This window comes from Grampus griseus (assembly GCF_964374135.1).
Source record: "Grampus griseus genome assembly, chromosome: 15".
NCBI lineage: Eukaryota > Metazoa > Chordata > Mammalia > Artiodactyla > Delphinidae > Grampus > Grampus griseus.
Genome location: NC_139009.1, coordinates 702338 through 729688, shown reverse-complemented (window position 1 = coordinate 729688; position 27351 = coordinate 702338). Strand labels below are relative to the sequence as shown.

Genomic DNA, 27351 nt, shown 5'->3' with positions numbered 1-27351 from the left:
AGGCCGAGGGCTTTAGGGGATGAACATCCTCTGCGCTGTCTGAAGGGGCTGCCCTCCAGGTCTGGGGACCGCAGCCCTCGGGAAGCGCCCTCACTGCAGCCGCGTGAAGTGACTCGAGCCGCGGGGGCTCAAGGTAGGTCATTTCCTTTCCATTTTTACTTGCTAAATCACTGACAGCTTTCACTCAGGCCTGGTGAAAGACTTCCCAGGTCAAGATGCCAGGTAAAATTTTACAAAAATCCTATTTTCACAGTGTTCCTGGTGACGGAAAAGAGAAAATTAAAGAGCATCATTCTACGGAGAGTGGTAGCCACAGCTAACCAGTCCAGGTGTTGAGCAGAAGTTGTCTAGCACATCACTGCCCTAGATACAGAGCTTCGGAAGGTAACCCAAATATTCCACTGGCTCACGGACTTGTCTGTTCCCTCTCGGTTTAGCTACTGTCTGGTGAAGGCTTAGGGTCACATCAATGTGATACAGTTTTAATGTTATAACAGAGAGTTTTATTAGTAGTATACAAGACAACCTTATTTCATGTGTCCTTGGACTCATTTAATGTTTCTGGGTCCGTTTTCTCGTCATAAAATGGGACTAGGATTCCCTCACATGGTAATTTCGAGAATTTAACGCTGTACCACAGAAAACTCCCTCCCAAAGTACTAGCAGGCAGGAGGCAAGTAACACACTGCTCGGATGGAATCAGAACTCTGCGGAAACAACACAAATAGGACTGAGTGCTTGAATATCTTGTGGATTTGAAACTGATTACACATGTTACTTAAAAATGTCTGATTGACTTTTCTCCTTTTTGTCCGGTAGGATCACACAGATACACTTTTGTTCATTATAACAGTAGCATTAATACTGCTGTAAACCACAAGATGTGCTCAATTTCCATGATTAAAACAAGCTTCATTTTAATCGGGTTATTTGTTTTCTTGCTGCTGAGTCTTAAGAGTTCTCTGCATATTTGGGGGAAACATTTCATTTTCTCTAGCTAGTTCAGCAGCTCCTTGATGTTCTACAATTAACACAAAGTCAATGGGTGGTTCGAATTCCACACTCACCACTGCACGAGCACAGTGATTTGTATATTTATAGAAGACAGGATCCATTTTAAGCACGGTTACTAAAAACAATGAATTGCAACTGGATTGAGTTTTACACAGTGAGAAACAGGGATTTGTTCAGCGATCAGCCTCTGTTCCATGCAGACGGGACGTGTGACATGAAGAGGCCGTCCTAGTTACCTTAAGTTGGTACAAGACCACCTTGCTGAGCATCACCCAGGGGCAGTGGGCATTTGGTAACGTTTTACAAACCAGCCATCACTGTAGGTCTCAAACGGCATGGTTAGCAGCATGGGTATATTTTTTTCTTAGTGCATTTGTCAGCGCTCATGAGACATCCTGTGGTTCTGGACAATATTCACCCCGTTATCCTATTTCTGAGAGGGCTGCCTTCTCAGTAGTGGGGTGGGGACCACAGGTGACACTCAGTGAAAGCAGCTCTGGGGGCAGGAGCTCTGGACGTCAGGCTACACCAGGCCCGTCAAGGGCTCTGCGTTTCACGTCCTTATCTTCAGAAGTGGACGGATGCCGCTGCACACGCCTGTTCTGAGGCAGATGCAGCCGTTTGCACGGCGATACTCAGCATCACATGATGTCAGATCCTCTCGGCATCTCTAAGCAGGATCAGGGCTGTCTTTTCTAGGGCTCTCACGCTGCTTCCCTCTGGGTCTGCGTTAGACCACATGCTCTCTGAGGATGAGACCTGTGTCTTTACCTGTATCTACTCCACACCTGCAGGATTGGCAGGGAGGGCTCGTCCCCTAAAATTTCTTGAAAGAACCCATGTGTGGCTCTTCGTCTATCACTACCTGTGACTTTATGGGAAGTTAAATAATCACAGCAGGGAGGACCTGCGTATTGTATCCATCAGGTCGGCGGACTGGAAGCCTTTTGTTTTACTGATTACCCTCAAAGTGTGGAACCAGCTTTCTAGAAAGCACAGGAAATTGTTTAAATTCTAAATTATTGCACATTTTTAAGTCAGCCGCAAGCTCAACTATCTGCTTTGATACTATATTTATTACCAGGAATCTTACCAAGATGCTTTCAAACTACTAAGCTAGTGAGGGCTGGTGGGAACAGATTGCCACCCGGATGAGGAACTAAGTAATGGGAAGAAAACAGCCCCAGCGGGCCTCTAGCAGTGCGGCGTGAGGGTCCCGAAAACCTGTAAACACGTTCTTCTCTCCGCCAAGAACTCCGAAGAGACCAAGCTTCAGCTTTGGGTCTCAAAGGGGGCTGTAGGGAGGAAAACTCTGCTGGGTTTTCCTTTATTTTTAAATCATATATTCAAATGCTGACAAGTCTCCCACGGTCCTCTTTCTCTTCATGACATACTTAGTCACAGACTGCAGCGTAGATTCCACAAGGGATGAATGATGTGCTGGAACCTGATACACAGGAGCTTAATTTAAGACAGGGCTGTAATATGCACAGACAGGGAAATGTAGATAGATGAGAGATAGATAGTTAGATAGATGAGAGATAGCTAATGATTAGATATATAGATGATAGATAGATAGATGATAGATAGATATAGATAGATAGATGAGATATAGCTAATGATTAGATATATAGATGATAGATAGATAGATGATAGATAGATATAGATAGATAGATGATAGGTAGCTAGCTAGCTAGATGACAGATTATAGATAGATGATAGATATAGATAGATAGATGATAAGTAGATGATATAGATAGATAGATAGATGATAGGTAGCTAATGATAAGATATATAGATGATAGATATAGATAGATGATAGGTAGCTAGCTAGCTAGCTAGATGACAGATAGGTAGGTAGATAGATAGATGATAGGTAGAGAGGTAGATAGATATGACAGACGGATGGGTAGATTAGATTCACATTATAGACTGGTCGAGGGTGAGTAGAAAGCTGGAAGGGTAACTTCTAGGCTGACATGGAGAAGCTGGGATTCTTTTTCTAGCACAGCAGCAGCCAGCGTTCCTCTGTGCGGACAATTTGTCAAGGGAGAGATTTTCCATCTGATTCTCACTCAGCTGAGCGTTGCCCTGTTTCTCTGGAGACACAGACACTGGTTGTGGAGCCCCCCGCCACCCCTCGGTCCTGCCGTCTTCCTCCTCCAGGGCTGGGGCAGTGTCTTATTCTGCTGCTTCTCCTTCCCACACCTGGTTAATACAGTGCTGGGCACAGCATCCAACAGGAGTTACCTACCGAACTAGGAACTCCTTTTCTGGCCAAGATGGAAACATACAGATTGTTAATAACCTGAAACATCTATAAAGCGATGTGAAGTTAATGAAATTCCGTATGTAATTTAAGTCTGCCTATATTAATTAGCAAAGAAATAAGTTACCGCTTACCTATTACTGGAAACATTGGCTGCTTTAGGAAGCTTTTTTAGGTGTATGCAGTTCATAAATAATTTCAAGGGAAGCTAATTTTAAATTTCACATTATGAATTTTCTATGGCTTATTACATAATCCAAGAAATGTATATTATAATTTTATGAACACCTACTTGTCCATCAGATAATAATTGTACAACTGCTCTGTTCCTTTTCACAGAAAAAGCTAGAATAACTTGAATTATTTAAGCCTCTTTTGGATTTGGTGATTAAGGTACCCATATTTCCTTTAATTCAGGTTTTCGGGAAGAAATTTATTTTGGAAAATAGATTCTTGCTGTTTTCGCAGGGTGAACACATGTCCTGGTTTTCCTGGGATGATTCTAAAGTTACTCCTGTTGTCTTAGTGTTACTTTTAGGTCAGTCTCCATCCCAGAAAGAAGTGTCCCAGTTTGGATGACAAATTACACAGTCATTTTACTTATCAGATATAAGAGTCTAAAAATCTATACTTATGCCTTTTGTATTATCCTTCTAATTCTGTTTTCTTTGGTTTTTGTCAATTTCAGTGGTTGTCAATATCTTTATTTTTTTCTTATTTATCCAATATTATTTTTTGCTACATACCAAAATCAATAATTAATTGTTCAAAATGAGAAAAAAATCCTTCCTTTTTCAATAGGGCCCAACACCATAAATCTAAACTCCTATAATGCATACAAAATATTTAGTTTTTGGAGAAAACGTGAAAGCATCCTCTACTGAAATCTCGGCAAATTGGGGCAGGGGTTAGTTCTTTTACAACCTCGCATAGTGAGGCCTGTCTCTGATGTTTCTTTCCAGATAAACAAATTCAAGCCTTTAAGTAAATTCAAAGTTATATAGAAATTTTAAAGTTAAAAAACGACTTTAGATTACCCTTTGCAACTTTCTTCTCTTATAGATTAAGAAACTAGGGCTCAGGTGTTAATGTGTTCCAACTGCACCACCAGAGAAGGGATTAGGTGGGATTAGAATCCAGGTTTGATTCACCTAAGGCCACCACGACTGATATCACACAAACGTGGCTTCGTATATGACAAACTTTCACTAACGTAAAACCAAAGCGAAATCACTCCACTGCCTTTGAACCATGATTCATTCCATGTCCTTTGTGTTGGGAGTTTTGCTCCTCAGATAGCTTTAACTTCCCCTGAACCTTCTTGATTGTCTCTTGTGAGTCAGTGGGAAAGAGGAGTTAAATTTCTAAACAAAACAGAACACGCTTCGGTTTCCAGACTGGGGCCCTTCCCAGACGGCCTGGCGGTCAGGTACAGCCGCAGAAACGCAGAGTGCGCGCCAAATGCGTCAAGTTCAGGTCCTGGGAGAGCTGCTCAGGCCTCAGGGCAATGGGCATTCACGTGTGCCCGCACGTAACTGTCCCCAAACCACTGACCATGCATGACGTGTTTGGGAAGTCGGGGACGGGACGCCTCCCCTCTGTGACAGGACATGGAGAAACTGAAGGAAGGGCTCCACCTGCAGGGCACTCTCTCCTGTGCTCCTGAAGCGGAGCAGGGCCCGTGGGGCTCCGGGGGCCTGGAAGCCTTTCTGTGCTCCCCGTTTCCTGTTTGTAGGAAATAGGCAGCATTCAGCCTCCAAGACCCTCCCCGCGTTCCAAAGGGCAGGTTCAAACAGTTGCTAATCAGGGAAGGGAGGGGATGCAGAGACAAGGGAGGAGTCCTCAGGAAACAATAGTGCAGGCTTGGGGCAGGGCCCTGGTTCCCCTCAAGGGATACATATAACAATGTCTTTGAGTTCTTCTGCAGAACTAAAACCCCCAACAAATGGAAGATGTTAGTACTCTTCATTCCACAGAGAAGGTCACAGTTCCGGAACCTTGAGAACCACAGGAGCCCATCCCAGACCGCCTGACGCCGAATGATCTCTGGGTTGAAGGAATGCAAGCCCTGCAGGCACCCTGATACTTTCCAGCAGCCCTGCCTCCTGACCATAAGACTCCGCACGACCGCCTCCAGGTCAGGACACACTGTTTTGAGGGCATTAGCCTGCTGTGGCCCGCTTTGCCAGGCGAAGCAATAAAGCTCTTCTTTCCTACTTTACCCAAACTCTGTCTCTGAGATTCAATTCGGTGCCCGTGTACATAGGCCGACTTTTGGTAGCAGTCTTGGAAGAGCCTCTGATTCACGACAAAAAGGAACCCCCGGGACACTTTGCTAGTTTTGCTTGTGCCAACAGAAATCCAATTTCAAATGGCAAATTATTCTCGGAGACAAAAACACCAATTTGGTCTATTGTCCCAGCAGCTTTGGTAAATAAATCCAGAGAAGACAGGCTTTAAGTGTGAACTACGGGGAGGTGTGTCCTCAGGGGAAAAGTCCAAGAGAAACTTCTGTCTCAGAAACACTAAGCCCAGCAGAAAAGCTGTATTTTAGGCGTAAGAATATGAAATGAGTCCTACAGTAATCTGAAGACACTTATGGGACCATTACTCATTAAATAGCTACCCACCCTCATTTAGCTATGTAAACAAAAATAGCTGTTCATAAATTTAGGAAAACATTACAACAAATAAAAGTTAGAAGAACCTTTCTTAGTGTTTCTTATCTAATTTAGAAATGTTGACTAGAGGGGTTTAACCTAAAACATGGTCCCAATTTCCTATCTTTTTCAGGAAACATTTGATTGGCAGGTACTTACTCTCCTGAATGCCTTCCATTTTAACGTAAATGTTATCACTCAGCTCTGTGTAAAGGGCGTCTCTGAGTGCTATTTAAAGCAAACTGAACACATTCCTTTAGTCTGCTTAACTCGAGCCTACAAGGTCTACTGCCTCAGACCTATACGAAAGACACAACCAGAAAGCTAAGAAGCTATACATCTTAAAAAGTTCACACTTACAGCTTGAACTATGACTTTATCAAAAAGGAAACAGAAAAATAATGTAGTGACTTCCAAGTGTATTTACCTGATACACAGCTAAGCACTTACAGACCTAGTACATGAGCAGTCCTTGAATTAGAAAACCAGGCGTATTACAGGTTGGCCTCTGCTCTCGGAACGAACGAGCCGAGGTTCCTGAAGGCGCAGGGCTACCACCCCCAGAACACGCGGCCTCCAGGTGGACAAGGGCCGGCGCGGGCACAGGGGTGGGGTGCTTCCTTCCCACCCGCGACAGTAGCTCCCAGTCAAAGCCTCCCAGAGTGAAACCTCCCGAACGAGGACGTGAGCTAAGAAAATCACAGGATGCTGAAGACTCCCGATTACACGGGTGAGTCTCAGCTGTCAAACCTCTAAGCTTCAACAGTCACATCTAGGTTGTCATTTCACCACGATTCCTTAGCAAATGTACGTGCCGGTAGATCACTGAGAACACGGCACACTCAGGTCAGAACGATTCCTCCTGCGCTATTTCCAGGACAAACGAGTAGCTTCCTGGAGTTAACACTGAGGGTGAGGATGGACTTCAGTCCGATGTGTGCTAATGCTTTCCTGTCAAAACTTCCAAACCAAATCTCAAAAACAGAAAGAGGCTGCCTTCGGGGACATCGTATAATCAACACAAAACCCACGAATCCTACCTGGTCACAAGGAGAGCGGCATTGATTTGCCATCTTCATCTGTAGAGAGAGGGAAGCGAGGAGTCAGTATGACCATGTATTGATGTCATAATTTTTCAACCTAACTGGCAACTGGATTTAATTAGCTGCATGAAGTGTCCCTGCATGAAACGTTTCGTTTATGAGGTATTTCTTACTTGAAAACCAAACCAGAGCATGTACAGATGTCTGGTAACGACTCTCATAACAGAAAACCCAAGACTAGCGTATCGACGCTACTGTTTCAAGCATCAGCTCTTTACTAAGTGAAGCCCTGGGGCAGCGGATGCTTAAATGTCCACGTCTGAAATAATTGGGGAAAATGATTTCTGTACTACATGGTCTTAGGTAATTACAGTTTTCACAGTTCACATTTGATTCTCCCAGCAATCCTGCAAAATTTAACCAGTGAGGACATGAAGGTCCAGAGTAATAACGAGGTCAAGCTACCCAGTTGGAAAGTGGCTTTGAATCCACAGTTCCAGCTCGGAAGTGTCTGCGTCTCCTTTCCTCTGCTCTGCCCAGTAGCTGCGATGTGTGAGATTCATCTAGGACCATGTATTTCTGCCAATAACAAGCTACCACCACCTGGGTTTTTCTTTTCCTTTTATCCGTCCAGATACCTTTGGAATTCAAAATGTCAAGTTGGAAAACTGAGGTCTTAGAGAGGGTCTAGTACCTCCTATGTAGCTGAGAGCCTCTGAGGTCTTCGGAATAGAAATCTCACATTGCTGCTTCCCTGATATTTCGAAGTGCTCAGGCGAGCTCTGGTTAGTAGTCTCCAGGAGTGAGGCAGGTGTGAGACTACGCCGTGTGCATCCAGACCCCCGGGGTCCTCCTGCCACCAGCTGCCCTGGGCCACAGCAGGCCCTGGGGTGCAAATGTGGACAACGGGGCAAGTCACCTGCAGGGGCTGAGAACAAGGAAACGGGTCCACGGCCTCCTCGGGCCAAGGGCTGGTCCTTGCACGAGCCTCCCGCAGCTGTGGCCATCAACTTACTGCCGCGATACAGCAGCTGCTTTAGGGAACTGAGTACTTTATTCACCCCATCTCGTTTTATTGTTTCATTTTGAAGTTTCATATTGACCTTGATCATCAAACAGATCACTCAAAGAGACAGAGCGTTCTTCTTTCCTGGGTGCCTGCGGTGATCCACTGAGAAGGGATGTTTGTGGTGGAGGTGCCTCTTTATAAGTTTCCTTAATGTTCTGGAGAATTACGTATTTAACCCAATTGGGTTCCCCAAATAAAAACGTCACGTTACATCAATGCATTTGGATAGCGTATATATAAAATTACATGCACACAAATACTTCTGTGTAGGTGCGTGGAAAGGAAGAGGGAGAGACAGAACCAGCAGGGAGGTGTCCAGAGGTTTGATTCAGTCTACACTCTTATACCAGGAAACTTTTAGATGACTTAATCTTTAACTTTTTTAGTGAAAGGTTTGTTATGTTGAAAAAAAAGTGCATGTTCTTCTGTTTAATGTTATTACCAACTGTTTCAGGATTCACCATAAGTAACAAAACATCATAATTCTTTTCGTGGATTAAAGAGCAAAAACAGGGACATGGAAAGTCTCCGTGCTCACTTTTTGCAGCGTCAGGTCGCTGATGTTGGCAGACACGGCCCTCAGCCAGGCGGTGCTCTCCTGCGCGGTGTAAAACCAAAGCCTTCCCGAGCTCGCCCCATCCAGGGCCTGCACCTCAAATGCACTGGACCTGCAGGAGGAGGACAGGAGATGCTGGAAGGAGGGCCCTGGGATCCGATGCCCCAGGACCGGGAGAAGGCGGCGCCCACTCAGCCCTGCTCAGCACCAACCTGCAGTCACCGCGGGAAACACAGCTCACAGCCGTGGGCACAGCCTAACCCATCTCCGTATCTTAGGTAGGTTTACTGAAATTCAGTTCAAAACGCTGAAATCCCTATTTCTAATTTAATAAACACATGAAAGGCAGCTCCTGTAGGAAATACACTTGCTCTTAGAGCAGGGCTGGAGTTACTGTTTTGTGGGGTCCTTAGCAGTGATACTTTCGGAGACCACTTATCATGGTCTGAAGGCTCTTGACCCCGTGACGATGGAGCAGGTCAAACACCACCATTCCTCAGCGTCGATGGTGTTTTAGGACCACACGTATACGTCTGATTTACAACAGAGCTTTTGAAGAAGTTGGTTCTCCTTTATTTTTAACCATGAGAATCAGCCTGCCACAAACCCACCCATGGCAAATCATTCATAACGGTGACATCACTGTCTCTAATTCAGTAGTTCTCCCCTATCATGCAAGCCGTTTTTTCCAGAGATAATTTCCATATAACTATTGCTATAGACTGATGTGTGTATTCCCCAAAACCTACATGTTAAAGCCCTAGTCCCCAGTGTGGGTATATTTGGAGATGGGACCCCTAAGGAGAGAAGCTTAGGTGAGGTCAGAAGGGCGGGCCTGATCCAACAGGACTTGGGGGCCCTAGAAGAAGAGGGCCCAGAACTCCGTTCCATATGAGGACACAGTGAGAAGACAGCCGTCAGCGAGCCAGGAGGACAGTGCTCACCAGACACAACCCTCTGGAACTTTGATCTTGGACTTCCAGCCTCCAGAACTGTGAGAAAATAAATTGCTGTTGTTCGAGCACCATCCCCTCCCCGCCCAACCCCCGCCGTCTGGTGTTTTGCTAAGGCAGCCTGAACTGACGGACACAACCCTTACAACAAAAGAATGTCACTTACACGTCTGTTCGTTTTCTCTTAAGAAAAATGCACACTAACCCTTGCAGCTTATATCTCCACGGCCTTAAGAAGACAACTGAAAGGCTAAAAATGACAAAACAAACTTTTTTTAAACAAGGTTGGCACTAAATTATGTTTTAATAGTCTTTCAGATGTGGGTTCAATCATGGTTTCATACGGGAAAGGATACAAGGGCGGGAGAAGGAAGTAGAGACATTATAAACCAGCCCTGCACGTTCTTGGGCCAAATCTACCAACCGGAGTTTCTCTGATTAAACAATCCGTCTGTCTTTTTCATAAGTAGATATCCCTGACTACGTACCATTCTCACCCTAATCAGCACTGCTTGAATCAGAACATAAGGTTCATTTACAGACAAGTGTGTTATTGTCCCTGCACCCCGCACCCACCCGGGCTCAGAAATTTTACCTGGCGAGGGGGTGAGGGACAGGCAACAAAACCTACAGCTCCTGGTCAATTTCCACAGGAAGTGACCTCATTTGCAGTAGAATGTGGAGAAGTCCAAGGTCACGGGCACTTCAAAAACAGGAGCAGTTTCGGCGAAAGGCAGTTAGAAAGAGTTTCATAAATCAAATGAATGCAGGCTGCACTGCTGGCCGGCTAATTCTCAGGAGAAAACCGGAGACTAAAACAGCTGGAAGGAGCTCTCCTGTGGTCAGAACAAATCTCAGACACCGACCCCAGGAACTAGTTCTTCAAAGGAACCCAGATTTGACTGGAATATTCTGCCGATCCATTATACCACAAAGCTTTGCTGGAAATGATAGACCAATCCGCTGGAAATGAGTGAAGTTGAACAGCCGGGTGTGGTCACAGGAAGAAACCAACCTCGGGCTTAACAGGACTGCGGGGAGAGCGGTGCCCAGACTTCACTAAAATGATCCAGCCGGTCGCTAAACAATAAACAACAAACCGCAGGTAGGGGTGTGGCGTGAGGACCTGCACCCGGAGCTGCTGGAGACAGGACAGTGCGCCGCGCCGCCTGGGGAAAAGCAGGCACGGAAGGTGTCTGCGAGGTGACCAGACGTCACATCAGGCAGAAAGACTTCAAAACAGTCATTGTAAACACGTCCAAGAAACTAGAGGAAAGCTTGCTTAAAGAAGTAAAGGTACAATGACAACGTCACTTCAAATACAGAATGTTAGTAACGAGACAGTAGCTACAAAAGCGAGCAAATGAGTGTATTAGGGTGAACAAGTATAATAACGGAAAAAATTTTTACTAGAGAGCTTGACAGGAGGTTTCAACTGACAAAGAATTAGCAAACTTGAAGACAGATCAATAGAGTTTATGCAATCCAAGTAAGAGACAGAAGAAGGAGTGAAGAGAAACTGTCAGAACCTCTGACACTCAAACTAGAAAATGAAGAAAAGGTCTCCTGTTACTGCACGGAGGTTCCCCAAATGTTGCCGTATCTATTTGGTTTATAGTGTTGTTCAAGTCTTCTGTTTTCTTCCTGATGTTCTGCCTGGTTTTTCCATACACTATTAAAACTGGTGTATTGAAGCCTCTGACTATTACTGTTGAATTGTTTGTTTTGCCTTTCAATACTGTTAGTTATAGTTTCATGTATTTTGGTGTTCTGTTTTTAGGTGCATATATATTTATAATTGTTATATCTTCCTGATGGATTAAACATTCATCTTTTTAAAATGTCCCTCTTTATTGCTAATAACATTTTCAGTTTTAAATTCTATTTTCTATGATATTAGTAAAGCTACTGCATCCTTGTGTTTGCTGTTTGTATATTTTTTCCCATCTTTTGTTTTCAATCTATTCGTTTCTCTGAATCTAAAGTGTGTCTCTTGAAGACAGAATACAGTCGGATCTTGTTTTTTCTACTCAGTCTGAAAATCTTCACCTTCTAACTGGATTATTCAATCGTGCAAATGTAATTTTATTATTGGTATAGTTAGATTTATGTCTGCCAATTTACTTTTCATTTTCTACGTGTCTCAAATCTGTTCTGTTCCTCTTTCCCTGCTTTCTTTTATAGTATGTGAATATCTTCTAATTAAGCATTTACATTTCTTTAATGATTTTAAATATATATGTGTATATACATACAAATAAAGATCAAAACATAAAGCAAGCAGAAGGAAGAAAATAATGAAGATTAGAGCTGGACTTAATGAAGCAGAGAGAGAAAAACAACAGAGAAAATCAATGTACCCAAAATCTGGTTCTTTAAAAAGAACAGCAAAATGGACAAAGTTTTAGCTATATTGACCAAGAAAAAAGAAAGAAGAATCAAAATACTAGAATAACAGGTGAAAGTGGAGATATTACCATCAATATTACAGAAGCAAAAAGGATTATAAAGGAATCCTTGAACAATTGTATACCAATAAATGAGATAAATTAGATGAAATCCTAGAAAATACAAACTACCAAAGTTGATTCAGGGAGAAATCTGAATAGACAATATTACAAGTTTAGAAATTGAATTTTTAACCAAAAAACTAACCACATAGAAAAGCTGAGGCCCAGATGGCTTTACCACTGAGTTCTACTAAACATTCAGAGAAGAATTAATAACGATTAGTCACAAACTGTCCCCAAAATAGAATAGAACATTTCCCAAATTAGTTTATGAGGCCAATACAACCTTAATACCCAAACCACAAGTCATCACAAGAAAACTACAGACCAATATCTGTTTTGAATATGGATGCAAATATCCTCCGTGAAATACTAGGAAACTCCATCCAGGAACATCTATCGAGAATTATATACCACCATCAATGGGAGTTACCCCAGGAATTCAGTCAGTTTGACATCTGGAAATGTTATACATCATAGCAACAGAATAAAAAAAAAAATCACACCATCATCTCAACAGATGCAGAAAAAGCACTTGACAAAATCCAAAATGCTTTCATGCTAGAAAACACTCAACAAACCGCGACTAAAGGGGAGTGTTCTCAGTCTGATGAAGAGCTTCTACAAAAGCCCATGTGGGCTGTAGACGGCCGGCTCTCTGAGGAACATGGATGAGGTTTGAATCCATCACGTTCGTGCTTCAGCTGTGTGAGACAAGCTAGACGCCTAACCTTTAAAAGATCCTCGTCTACACCACGGGTCTTGAAATGCCAATTATACCACAAATGGAAATATTGGGAGAAACAAGTGGGGTAACGTAAATATGGTTATACCAAACCCACAGATGCTATACAAGCATTGCTACCAGTGAGGTTATCTGTCAAGCAAAGCAATACAAATTAAACATTATATGAGCAGAAACGGTGAAAGTGTTGGCATGAATGCTGATGATAGATGCCAACGTACCAACATAGTATGAAAACAAATTCGCACTTTGGCTTATTGTACAAAAGTCATATTAATTAGAGGCAATGACACAAACTCTGTGCGTGTATGCCCAAACGATGGATGGACATTCATGTCTCCTGATTGACTCTGAGGTTTTATTTTCTCAGCTTTTCACTTGTGCGGTGTTCAGGCTCCCCTACAACGTCCCTCCCCCGTCCACAGGCGGATCCTGTCTCATGGTTCTACGGTCATGGCATTTGCTCAGGATTCTCAGGACTTTAATCCCATGGTCAAGGTCACAGTCAGAACTAGAAATCCCAGAGTACTCGGGACTCAGCGTGCTCTGAGGTCACATGTCAGCTTTGAAAACTCAGCAGTAAAACCTACACCCAGAGAAGGTAGAGTATTTGGCGTGTGTGTTTCCCGGGTAGAAACGAAGCCAAGCCCCAGACACCACTGTCAAGGGCCAGGGAAGGAATGACCCTGCCCGTGCCTTTGGAAAGCCTACCTGCTTCCAGGATTCCTTCGAGACCTGAGAGGATTTTTGATTTTCGAAGAGAAAACTGGTGAGACGGTTTCATACTGTGGGAAATGAGTCGATTCACAGTTTCTGGCTAAGCAAAAGAAATCTATTCCAATAAGGCTCAAAGTACGTGTATCTTAACCTATTAGAAGATTGAGGAACTGAAAGTTCAATGTTGAGTCTGCACTGCCTTTGGAGGAGGAGGGGTCTGCATCTTCTCTTCCTACCCCTTCACCCCCCCCCCACTTCTCCTCAGATGACAGCTCCCCCCAGCATCCTGCTGCTCCCCTCCCGCCCCCGCAGACGCCAGCTCCCCAGCCCTGCCCAGACCCTCCCACAGTCCCTCCTGAGACACTCTGCATCAGTACCTTTACCAGGCCAGCTGCTGGAGGCTGCTGGTGACCTCACAGCTCATCTCAGTTATGTTACAGGCCTAACGCTGGACATCTGTCTGCATCCCACGTCTGCCTCCTATGGCAACAGACGATCTTCCCACACCGACCTCAGCTGTGCCGTGGAATCCCAGCATGACCCAAATCGGGCTCTAAGTACTGAGCGTTCTTAACTGCCCCTCAAAGCTTCAACATTGCAGAAAAAGAACTCAAAGTTTATAAATCATCTTTTTAACACGTTGTGTGTTTTTTAAGGAACGAAAACACTCGAGCTTCCAAAATGACCCACGGAACCTCTTACCCACGAGTCATGGCTCACGGCCATCCAGGCCCCCAGGTTCTGGCCAATCCTGACCCTTTACACCTGGACAGCATCCAGGGAGGACTGACTGCACACAGCATCTCTGCTCTGGTGAACCTGAAGGCCCCCTGCTCTGGAAGCTGAAGGGTCGGTGTCTGTTTATTTTACTCACATCGAGAGTTACGAACATTCACTAGACAAAATGAGAGAAAAACGTGTATATTCCTCAGAATTTGAAAAAAATCTCCCAACTGCCATTCACATGTCACATTTCAAGCCTGCCTCTGTGGCATGCGTGTTATCTTTTCATGGAAGCCAGAGAAATATTTTCTTTCTGCTTCCCCACCATGCAGCAGCATCTCTAAGGGCTCCATGTTAAACAGTAACAAAGACCCACCTTCAATGCAGGCACCCTTCTCCCTGTGTCAGTTTGTTTATTAAAAAGTCACTATTCCTGGAAGATTCCGGGCACAACGAAAGTCCAGCAAGTCCAGGAAAGAAAGATAACTTCTCCTGCGTGCTGCCCCGAAGGCCAACTTGCCCTCCTCTGTCACCCCGATCACCATCCTGAGACCAGGTCCGAGTCCTCCGAGCCCCTCGCCCATCATGGAGCAGGGGCTTGAGAGGTGTGAGGGCGGAGGGTCCCATGTGGGCGGCGCCCGAGCCAGATGGTGGAGCCCCTCCCAGGGGTCCCACTGAAAGAAGGCGGAGGTAAAACCACCTCATCTAGGTCTCCCTGCTGGTCTGAGCTTATGCCTGTTTCCTGCCTGCATTTCCTGCTGGACGGGAAGCTTCCAGAGAGCATGGACTCCTGGGTTTGCTCATTGCACACCCTCAGCCTGCAACATCTCCGGCAGCGCTGCACGGAGCAGGCATGCTAGAATACCTGTCGCGTCAATAAGTGCTGGAGAACACGCAGCACGGTGGAAAAGGCTCCCACCTCCCATGCCCACTGCCCGCTGATAGAGAAACCACTGTCCTCCCAACCCGGCCAGGGGCGCGGCCTCCTCGTGAAAGCAGGCACCTGAAGGACCGCTCGCTGGGCCGTGGGGACAGGTCGGCGAGGTAGGTGGAGTGACGGCGCTGCAGCCGGCACGCGCGCACATAAATATAAGAATATTATACATGTATTCAATGCACGGGGACGGGCAGCACAGAGAGCCCAGGCTCTGTGCTTGTCAGAGATGTTTGCAGAACCTGTGCAATCATCTTCCTTATATTCTTAAATTCTTCATGTTTGAACAATTAATCATGCATTTGAAAATTCCCCTTTCCATAATGATTGAAACCGCTTTGAACAAATTCAAAATACTGTAAGTCAAGAACAGAGAAATATCTTTACTGTCTATAAATATCAACACATTCTAACAGATTCGGAGGCGGCTAAGATCACTGGCACTGCTAAGTCTTGACGTTTTCTCTTTACAACCGTTTTGAATAATGGAACCTGCAGCTTTATCCTATGAATAAGGACATCAGACATAACAGACACTGCATCTCTCTCTGCATTTTCTTTGTCTTTCCCTCAGGATTTCTGTGTCCAGGAGGCATTAGTCAGCCCTCGAAGGCTTTCACTTCCATGAAGCAAACCTTTCAAATCCCTGGATACCTCCTTCAAAGTCGACGGGGGGCCATTCTAATGGGAGTGACCGCTGACCCAGCATAACATTACAGCAGGTGCCACGTGGAGCAAACACTACAACCAGTGCCTACTTCTTCGTCTGCTGATTTATCTACTAGGAAAATCTGAATTACTGGGCGAAAATACATGCACTTCCTGAAAGGCTGTAATCTGCACCGGGGAGTCTCTGAGTAACAATTCCTTCCTTGAAAAATGCACATTCTATCCGCACAGCCCTCCCGTTTCCCCGTGCTCATTAGCCTTTATTTCTACATTCAAATCCATACTTCTAACTACTTAACCCTTGTTGTTTTCATCTAAACGAAGAGCCTGTTAGACCCTGAAAGCAACTGAATCAACGGATGTTTGTGAAATGGGCAAGTTTGGTGTCAGGCAATGGATTCATTGGTTAATACTTTCTCACTTTTCAACCTTCAGTTTTATTTGCATAATAAATTGATTTTTAACATATTTTCTTATTTATTCCATAGGAAGCTAACTTAAGAACTTATCCAAGAGAAATGGACACGGGGATGAACTTTCTGGGGGTAAATTAGATGTTTGACAAAATGTCTTAAAGGCCTTAAAACGTTTTAACCTTTTCATTCCATAATCTTACCGTACTACCTATTCTAATGAAATGATGGAATAACAATGTGAATAACAATGTATGCATAACGACATCAGAGCAGTCCCCAAAACATGTTTTAAAAGAAAAATAAGCCCCGGTCTCATTATAAAGGAATACTGGGTACGCACTATGCACACCGACAGGACAAAAGTCTCATTAAATCCCAATGTCCAGACACCCATCCACAGTGTTCTCTCTCCATAGAAAAGTCCAGACAAACACACGTTAAGGTGATAATGTAGCTTTATCTCGTGGTAGAATTTTAACGTATTAACATTTTCCCCACACATTTCTATTTCCCAAATTAGCCAGAAGTAATGTTTTTAGCTGTGAACCCTATGGATATATGTATAAATGTGTGAGTGTATATACATATGTGTATGCGCACACACACGCGCACACCCGTGTCCACACACACGTGCACGTGGCCCCCCTGCCAGCGACCCCTGCTCGTCACATCCGCGCGTGATCTGCGTCCTTCAGAGCTGCATCTCTCCTTCCCAAAGGCCCTTCTAACAACCTGCGTCCTCCAGGTCCGACGGTCCTTCCCACCCTTGCACTGTAACACCTCACAGCTTTTGGACATCTAAATTTTTCTTCCAACTTAATTGTTTGCTAGAATATCAACACTTGGATGACAGAAAGGAGGTTTCTTCCCCTCTGTAGCACGTGGCACTAAATGGTGGTTAAGGAATGTTTCCTGCACGAGCTCCATGGTGGAGATTCAGTCTTTCCAAGTTCTTAGGGGACATTTAGAGGGGCTCAGGTGGCCAACACCAGGAGGGTGAGTGGTTCTCCAGGCAGCAGTGCGGGACCCCGTCTTGGAACCCCGGAACTCGCCGGGTCTCCCACAGTCTGAACTGTAACATCAGGCCACCTCGTGGAAACTGCCAGCACCTCTTCTGTGCAGAAAAACCACACAGACCCTGCCTTCAGGACTCTGCAGAGTTCATTCCTTCAATACCTGAGGCTCTGTTTTAAACACGTTTGTTTAAGTCTGCTGGAACGGTTCCACGACTCCAGTAACATGACCATATCTTGCACTTCGAGTTTTCATCACTTAGATCTCTCTTCTGAGACAGAAACACTGCATCTCAAGGAGACGCTGGAAACGCAAACTCTAACCCGAAGACCCAACACCAGTCTGGCGGCCAGGCTGAGTGCAGTGAAGGAACAAACCTCCATGCCAGGACATCACTCAGCCAGGACGGTGTTTTACCCCCTTAGACATGACTGGGAGCATCCTGCATCCTGGACACGCCCACTGAACTGCTCCACCAGGAAGCCCTGGGAGCATCCTGCAACCTGGACACTCCCACTGGTAACTGCCCCACCAGGAAGCCCTGGGAGCGTCCTGCATCCTGGACACGCCCACTGGTAACTGCCCCACCAGGAAGCCCTGGGAGTGTCCTGCATCCTGGACACGCCCACTGGTAACTGCCCCACCAGGAAGCCCTGGGAGCATCCTGCAACCTGGACAATCCCACTGGTAACTGCCCCACCAGGAAGCCCTGGGAGCGTCCTGAATCCTGGACACTCCCACTGAACTGCTCCACCAGGAAGCCCTGGGAGTGTCCTGCATCCTGGACAATCCCACTGGTAACTGCCCCACCAGGAAGCCCTGGGAGCGTCCTGCATCCTGGACATCCCACTGGTAACTACCCCACCAGGAAGCCCTGGGAGCGTCCTGCATCCTGGACAATCCCACTGGTAACTGCCCCACCAGGAAGCCCTGGGAGCATCCTGCATCCTGGACACGCCCACTGGTAACTGCCCCACCAGGAAGCCCTGGGAGCGTCCTGCATCCTTGACAATCCCACTGGTAACTGCCCCACCAGGAAGCCCTGGGAGCGCCAGTCCTGATTCTGGGGAAGGAGCCATGGTCTCGGGGTAACAGAGTGGGGGCCATGAGGAGAAGGGGGCTGCCGGCTGTCAGAAGAGGAGGGAAGCAGACTAACTGACAGATGGGGCAAGGCATGGGGTCAAGGGTCAAGAGTCAAGAGTCACATGCATGCCCAGGACCACCCGCCAGGTAGAGGCAGGAATGGAAATGCAGACGGAACTGGGTCAGTTTCTGAGAGTGTGACTTCAAAAGTAATTAGAAAGTTGGTCTAATTCATAAAAAGCAGGCTTCCCCTGTACACCCCCAAGCCTGGGGTCAGTACCTAAGGAGCAATGGGACATGTTCCTAGAGACAGCAGCCTGCCTGCTCCCTGTGCCCGGGGTAGTTTGATCCGGTAGAGCGAGGTCCCTGAGGCCCTCTCCTCTCAGCAGCAGGAAACTCTGTCACTTCAGCTCATTTGCTTTGTTGTGACGATAGGAATGCTGGTGAAATGAGGACAGAGACATGTGATCCCTCAGCAGCTGGTGGAGATGGAGGGTCTGAGAGAGGCGACAGCCAGCCCTGGAGATGCTCTCAGGAACGCAGGGCGCCCACTGGAGGCCCCTCGTCTATAGCGACGCCATTCTCCCACCTTAAAACGCCTCCTATTTACTGTCATTTCAAACTTCGAGAGCCTATTACATGTCTATACACAAAGGAAAGGAAAATCAATTTAACGTTCCAAGGGGAAGACTTGCGATGACACCGACCCTACTCGGATAAGAAGAAGAGGCCCGAACGTCCGAGGGCTGAGGCTCTGCGGCATCTCTCAGTAGCTGGGGCTCTGATCCCCTCACGGTCACCATGGATAATCCTCGGCGCTAAAATAAGAGGTGCTACTTTGACAAACTGCCGTTGGATGCACCGGGAAAGAGAGAGAGAAAACGTTCTCCGAGGCAGCGAATCCAGCAGAGACAAGGAGCATCTCCCAGGATAAGTCTCGATACCGCACGTGTGGGATGGCGGGCTGGGGACAAGTGTGAGACCCAGCGAAGAGACGCGGGAGCCCTGCCACCTGCACCAAAGACGGCGACTCGGAGCTGCTCTGCGCCGGCTGCACCAGGAGGGGCCTGGCTGTGCGGGTCACCCAGCTCGAGTCCTAAGCAGCACAGACCAGGGAAGGTTACAGAACGGTCCTCGGCGGTCAAGTGGGCAGCGCTTCCCACGAGCCGCGGAGGGAGGGGCGCTGAGGCTTCCACGTGTCAGCAGCGGCCCCCCGGCAGTCCCCGGGCTCAGAGGGCCGGACAGCGACCTAGACGGTCACCACTCCCGCCGGGGACCGTCCAGACCCACCGTGCCTTCCGGTCGTGGTGAGAAGCCACCGTCCCAGGGCAGCATGTCTACACCGGGGCGACTCACGTGGCCCGTGGTTTGGAGATGATCACAGAGGAGGCAGGCTGGCCTCCGGGGTTAAAGCCGGTGATCAAGGACCAGAAACGCACAGTGAAGTGAAACTTCTCTCCGCCGGCGTCCGGGGGTAGCGTCCTCTGTCCACACCCACAGCGGGACGGCCGCCCCGGCGGGCTCTCCTCCCCAGGCTGCCCTCCGCAGCGGCTGCAGCCCGGCTGGCACCCCAGCCACTGTCCCGTCATGACCCTGTTGCAAGGCCGGGCTTCCCCGCGACTCTGCGGACACGGCCGACCAGGCAGCTCCTGTCTCGGAGAAGCTGGCCCACCTCGTGCTCCCAGGCCGTCCACACCCCGTGTGCAGGGTGCGGCCAGAGCCTGGACGTTTGGGGGACATTCCTAGAAGGGCATCATTCCCTCTCAGTAAGCACACATGCCCTAACCTTCTCTCCCCACGATGGAAATTTCAGAAAAAATGAAAGACGCAGTGAGTTGAGAAAGACAGCAGCCTTGTTACTGAAAGTGGGGTCCGGCTGCTCGCTGCTCAAAAGCCAATAAAGAGGCCAGGAAAGTGGAAAGGAAAGTTTGCTTTATTTTGGGTGCTGGCAACCTGGGGGCAGGGTGGACTCCTGTCCAAAGGCCGACTTCCCCCCATTCCCCACTGACAATCAGGGGGCAAGAGCTTTTATAGACGGAGGGAGGGGCTCCCTGCAGAAACAGCACGGTCCGCTCTGATGGTCACCTTGAAATTGGTGCTGCCGTGCTCTGACCAGCATCATCTTGACTGTCTTAGGTACAGTTAATCTTCGGTTCCAGGGTCAGTGTGTTCCCATTCCCTGAGGCCAAGGCTCCGAATTGTGGCAGCTTATGTCATGGCTACATCCTGGTCATCGTGGAGTTCACTTCTTCCACCAGACACTGGCGGGGTTTCAGTGTCTACAAGACGGCTCCCAGGATACGGCTCAGAATATGATCTATAGCCCTTGAGGAGGGACTAAAGGTCCTTGACTCTGCTAATGACTAGACTCTTATTATTTTGTCCTGTTTGTTTTCCTTTGCTTCTGCATTTTTCACTTATCTGATTAAACTTATTCTTTGACTAAAGTTTTTCTACAGACAAAAGGCAGGTGGAGGACACGGGGGCTGGGGAAGGACCACAGGGTCGTGCTCCGTTCCAGCCTGACACCCGACAGCTCCCAGACCGGCTGTGGGATTCTTCTGCTGAACATAAACAGTTCCGAGCCCGCCCACAGCAGGCGAGGGCTCTCCCCGAACTCCAGGAACAAGACAGAAAAGGGCTCGAAATCCTGCCCGAGCAGACGGAAACACAAAGGATGTCCGGCCACCAAGACCCTCCCTCATCCCACCCTGACGACGGTGCTCCCCCAGGACAGGCCCGGCCCTGCTCCCAGACACCCCACCCTGCATCCTCCTGGATGTAGTCAAACTCAACGATGACCCCGGGGGCCCCCTCTCCGATCCCCCAGTGCAGAGCAGACCCTGAGCTCCTGACCCTGCTATGGTCCCCCCAGCACGAACCCCGCCCCACAGAAGCCCCTCCTCTTGTGGAGACGCCTACGGCCCTGGGATCCTGTCTCCCCTGCTCTGCTTGACCCACGGCATCAAGAGAGCTGCACTTGGAGGATCTCCCAGCTACAGGAGAGAGGGTTTTGGCGCAAGTGTCTAAGCATGGAGCCGTCCTTTGCAAAGCAGATCAGAGTATTCAGCAGGACAGTTTTGACTTGTAGCATCACCTTTGAAAATGTGCTTCTCTGCAGGATGTCTCCAGTATGGCTGCTGTAGAACCCGTCTGGTCCCTTCCGTGCTCTTTACTCTGAAATAAGGGGACCTCCTCCAAAGCCACATGGGGTATTACTGTCAGTGAAAAGACGTCAGCCACTGTTATTTTCACAAATACGAAAGATGTGGGACAAATAGAACTAAAGCTTTAGTTTCCTTCCATCCCTTTGGAAAAAGGAACGAGATAAGTGACTCCCTACACTTTTTCAGGCCAACATAGAACAAGAGCCCTGGGAAGGGCCCATCTGAGCAGAAGCACAGATAGCAGCGCCTCGCGTGAAGAATCCGCCGGCGCGGGTGAGCCTGCGATGCGGCAGCGAGGGCTCGGATCTGAGTCTCCTCCCCCGTTCAGGCCTATTCCTCAGCCCACAAACAGTCAACAATGGCGGTAACCCCACACCTGGCAGCTCACTTCTAAAGGGGTTTTAAAGCTCCCTTAAACCTCGTTATTTTACGCTTTCTCCATAAACCATCTTAGGAAGCGGTGGAGAATTCACATCATGTCCTGCCCGCTTGGCTATCAGGAAGGGGCTCCCTGAGGGCAGGTCACGCGGCCCCAAGAGGCCCAGAGGCAATGCGGGATTAGAGACGGTTCCCTCCAAACCCTGTTCTTTCCTCCACACCATCCGCCTCCCCTCTTCTCGCCCAAGTCCAGAGCCCCTTAAGGACGGTCCCGACCCCTCAGCTTCCTAAAATACACACACTAAGCCGGTACCCTGCTCAGCCCAGGTCTGGGACCCTAACCAGACTCGTCATGGGGACGTGAAAGCACAGCCAACCGCAGACCGAGGCTCAGTGCGTCTTCGAAGGACAGATCCCTAAGATGGGTCTGAGCACGCCCTGCACTTAGCTCAGACCACAGCCTCCAGGGCACAGGCAGCTGCACCCAGTTACTCTGTCAGACACAAAGCTAGGTGTTGCCAGGCGGGATTCTGCAAAAGTAATTCAGACCTGAAATCAGCTGGCTTTAAATTAGGAAGATTATCCAGGTGGCCCGACGTGGTCTCATGCCCTTCACATCTGGGTCTGAAGGTCAGAGACAGGAGGTCAGATTCCATGCACAAGAGGTCATCTGTTGCCGCCTTGTAGGGGAGGGGACATGAGGCCTGGAACTTGGGTGACAGCCAGCACGGAGATGGGGAGCCCAGCCTTACAGACTCGAGGGCCTGAATTCTGCCAATAACCAGCGAGAACCTTGGGCAGGGCCCCGGCTTCAGGCGAGAGCGCAGCCCGGTCACACCCCAGCATCGGCTTGGAGACCCCGGCACACACAGTCCAGCTGACCCGTGGAGTCTGTGAGATGACACACTCGCGCTTTTGAAGCTAAATTTGCACTGACTGGTTATGTAGCAACGGAAAACGGAGAGGGTCCTGCTCAGAAAACTCTCGCCCTCTTCACAACCGTCAGTCGCCCCAGGAAGCATGCTTTCCTCCTCGCAGTGTCAGAGAAATGTGCTAACAACCACCTAATAGCCAAAAGCACGAGCTTCTGCTGAGGAATCTGTGATGTCTCGTGGCTACTTCCCAGAGTCTGCAGACGTGGTCTATTTTCCTACGTGAGCACTCGAGGAGCAGCCCTACTTTGTAAGGAGTCGGCTGTCACCCTCACTGGGCATCGTGCTGTTTTTACACCTGTTTTCGTTTCATATCAAGATGCTCTCCCCCAAATTCTCATGGAACCATCTTTTCCTGTCCTGGGCAGTCGATGATTCGACCTTCATTAATAGTGATGTATAACTTACGGAAAAGCTTAGTTCCCACCGTGCCCAAGAACCGCTGACACTAACGTCCACCTGACAGCGAACAGGTGTGAGAGGCCCCCGGCAGAGGACAACCCTGCAGCCCCGGAGGTGACGGGACATGGGAACCGTCATACTCACCACAACTGAGTTTTATCATTTCAATACGTATCTCAATGTTAGATTTAAATATGTGTCTACTCTTTAGAGAATCTTTTGAAACGTCTTCGGAAAACTAAGGCACCTCAACCATCGTTGGCCAAATTACTGTACTTTCCAAACAAGGAAAACGCAGAGCAGCTGGTGACAAATTTTGGTCCTACAACTGGACGACGACAGAAGCCCCAGGACGCTGACCTCTGACATGCTCATCCCACTTGTTTTCATCCACTCAGAGGATCTCCTAAAAATCCTTCCCAGGCTATAGTTTAGAGCTTTGGCTTTTAGATTTTAAAAAGCATTTGGTTTAGAGCTGGCAACTCCTAAACCTGCTCCTTGCACGCCCCAGAGCGAAGGTCCCTCGGGAGAGAGCACAGGAGCTGCAGGAGTAACTCAGGCTGTTTGAGGCCACGTGCTCACCTCCTCTCCTCTTCCCCTCCTCCTCAATGTGCGACCAGGGGGCTACAGGGCAGGGGAGGGGACAGCATCCCCTCTAAACGTGCACGTTAATACTGATGTGAGTCAGACAAACACACTCGATGAAATGCAGAATTTTCGTCATTCATTTTACTTTTTGCATCTTCCTGCCCACATTAAAATCATGAGAGAGTCAGCAAAGCTAATAAGATATGTTTGTTTCCATAAAACGACATGGAAACCTTTGGTTTGCTCTTAGGATTTGACAGCACTTCCCAGGGCAAAGGAGGGGCGTGTGACCACCCAGGGGCGCCTTCTTCAGATGCTTTGTGTTCACACGAACATGGCCTCCGTGGGCACACGTGTCTCATCAAGAAAGTACTCAATTCCAGGACAACGAGCGCTCTTCCTTTGTTCACACAGTTCTCTCCCCAGCTTCTTGAGAATGAAAGGAAACTCACCACCTACCTACTTCTCAGCCTTTCCACAGTGACTGGACAGCACAGTTGGCCACAGATGACACACTGCACTAACTTAGAGGGAAAAATGCTACCTATTCCACAAAACCGTGAGGGACACACAACCTTTACAGGTGAAACTCTGAAGTTACTTCATTAACCAGGCTCGAAAACTAGTGAGCAGTTCTTGAACACTGGTGCTGGTCTAACCTTCTCATTTTATTAATGAAGAAAATGAGGCCCGTGGGGTTTAACTGACTTTTCTGTAATTGTATGCAACGTGGATAAGAGTACAGTCTTATTTCCAATCTAATTCTGTTAACAGTTCAAACTGAAAATACGATTTCTTCTTCTGATGACTATGTCTCAGAAGAATGAACACAGTCCCCACTAGACAGAACCCTCCTGACCGCAAATCGGCCCCTGCTCTGACTAGTGTTTTCTTATGATGCTTGACTTTTATTAATATTGTGACTATTTCTGCAAATGCTAAGTCCAGCTGGAGACAAGGACACGCACCTCGGGGTTTATCGGCGCTTCCCACTCCAGACATCGGTCACGCACCTTACTTTTTGTGCTCCAGCTCTGCACCGTGAGACCCGAGCCATGGACAGAGGGAGGGACACGGCGTCCAGCCAGCGCTTCTCATATTTTGGCTCATTAGCGACGGGCGAAGAAGGCGAGGACGGAGCCTGCGCAAAACAGACGAGAATCAACGGCCACAGAATCAGGTGGAGGCGCCAAATACAGGGGAGGCCCCGACGGGCCCAGACATCACGTCCCCCAAACCCAAATGAGACACATTTCAGCTGCTGCAAAAGTACGTGATCATTTTCTCAAAGCTCCGGAAAGAAAGAACGGCTCTTCTATTTCGACATAAACGATTTTCTGCCTCTAGTTTTCACACAGCATACTGCTCCAAAGACAGAAAAGTCCCAGGGAAGGGGACGGGGAGAGACGCTAAAGCTGGAAGGAACCTGAGGGACACGACGAAGGCTCTGAGTCCAGGAAGGCTGTGAACGACCACGTCTCCCTGGAAGGTCAAATCGGAGCGAGTTCAATACATAATAATATTGACGACACGCTAACGGGTGCCTAGGTCACAAGACCCTGCCTGTTCATCAGTGGCCAAGTCCCCACTGTCTGTCCAAGGTGAGCAGAGAGGGAGCCCGTGGGGAGGGGTGGCCCGGTCCCTCCTCGGCGGGGCCTGCGGGGAAGAGGAAGAGGCTCGAACGCCTGAATGAAGCCACGCAGACAGCCAGGTCACCAGACAGGACGCCGCACATGCCCAGTTAGTCACAGGGTCGGATGCTGGCCCGTCTCGCCCCCTCGGAGAAGACAGCCCCGGCACGCGCGGCCGCGCCTCGTGGGACGCCGGCTTCCGTCACTCGGAAGCATCCTCGCGGCAGCCGTGACTCCCAGCCACAAGGGCAGGTTTTCCCGGCACCTTCTAGCTCAGGGACGGGCGGCCAGAGCAAGGTGTGAGTCCCCGGGGCACTAGTTAGGACGGCAAAGCTGGATCTGCCTGGGAGCGCTGGAAAGGCCCCCAGATCAGGGAGGCCACTTCTGTGCTGTCCCGACAGGGGTCGTCGGGAATATGGGGGAAGGGCCTCGCTAAGGAAAGCAGGGCCTGCAGGGTGGCGATGGTGAGCGCTGGAAACGGGCTCTTACTGGGACGGCTAAGGCTGCGTGGGACGCGCGGTGCTAGAATGCTGCGGACTCACCTCCACTCTAAGACTCCAGCAAGACCTGAAACCCCTCTTACGGTGAGGATTCCTTCCAGGCCAAACTCCCGACGAGTCTAGTGTCTGACCGTCTCAGGCCACCCCCGGAGAAAACATATCGGGGCCTAATCCCGGGACCTGGTACCTTATTTGGACAAGGAGTCCCCGCGTGTGTGATTAAATTTAGGGTATGTACCTGGACTATTTGGGCACCCTCAACGCTGTGGCATCTATCCTTACCAGAGGGATACAGGGGAACCCAGACAGGAGGGAGCAGGGCCTTGCAAAGGCAGAGGCAGAGACGGAAGCCACATGGCCGAACGACCAGGATGCCCGGGGCGGTGCGGGGGCTACCAAGAGCGGGAGTGGGCAGGAAGGACCCTCCTCTGGAGCCTTTGGAAGGAGCAGCCCTGCCAATGCCTGGATTCCAAGCAACCAGAGGCTGGGTTTGGGTTGTCCTCATAACATTCTTTATTTAAATTTATTAATTCCACGGCCAATAGCTCAAAAGCAAAGGTACTGTAACATTAGAAGATTAAACTAGATTTTATTAATGCTCATTTATTGTCACCTTTTTGCATCATGTTCTAGTGTCCGATAGAATATTTGCTTTTGGTGTACACATGACACAGCACTGGAAGGCCTACAGACTTATTACTTTACTATGGATTTCACACTGGCTTTACTGAGACACCCGTTTGCCTACATGTACTGCTGCTGCGTGTAAGAATTCTCTGTAATTTATTATACGTTGCGGCGTGTCTTCAGCTATCAGTGTTCACTGAGTTTTATCACTGTTATTTGCATTCACAACACTGCATTTAAGGTATCAGAGTTCACCAGGAATAACGTTTCGTGCATTTTCTTTGAATGCGGTTTGCTGCCCTCACTGATTCAAACTTGTAAGCGACAACAGGCATCAATAGTCAGAGTTACGAGAATAATTCTGCAAAACCACCACTTAAAGTGTCATAATGGATTCCGTGCGTAATGAGCAGTATTTAAATGAGCACAATACGGTTATTAAATAAAATCATTTTAAATGGGCTTTTCAAAATGTAGGATAAAAAGCGATTCCCCACTAAGGAAAACAATTTTTTCCTTTATAAAATCAGGTTGCATTTCATAACCTATAGGGCACATTTTAGCAACAGACTATAACTTTTTAAAGGAAGCTTTTTGTTCCCTCTGCTTTGGAAAGCTTCTACCTCAGGGGCCACTGACAAGCCCAGAGTTTCATGTCAGGTTTGACCAGTGTTTCCTCTGGAAAAATACTTTGTATAATCCTGAGAACCTTGAGGCTGAAGGAGGACACCAGGTCTCCGTGGACCAGTGG

The 27351-nt window shown here is 48.1% G+C and overlaps 1 protein-coding gene across 1 annotated transcript in view; it reads right to left on the bottom strand.

Annotated features, from left to right (window-relative positions):
• SNTG2 (syntrophin gamma 2) overlaps nucleotides 1-27351 on the bottom strand; it is a gene marked incomplete at its 5' end in the record, with an annotated part of 196553 nt that overhangs the window by 40524 nt on the left and 128678 nt on the right. Inside the window, 3 exons of the mRNA XM_082671777.1 lie at nucleotides 6984-7022; nucleotides 8594-8723; nucleotides 24856-24983. Of these exons, the coding sequence (XP_082527903.1) occupies nucleotides 6984-7022; nucleotides 8594-8723; nucleotides 24856-24983 (297 nt within the window). The remainder of the gene's footprint in view (nucleotides 1-6983; nucleotides 7023-8593; nucleotides 8724-24855; nucleotides 24984-27351) is intronic.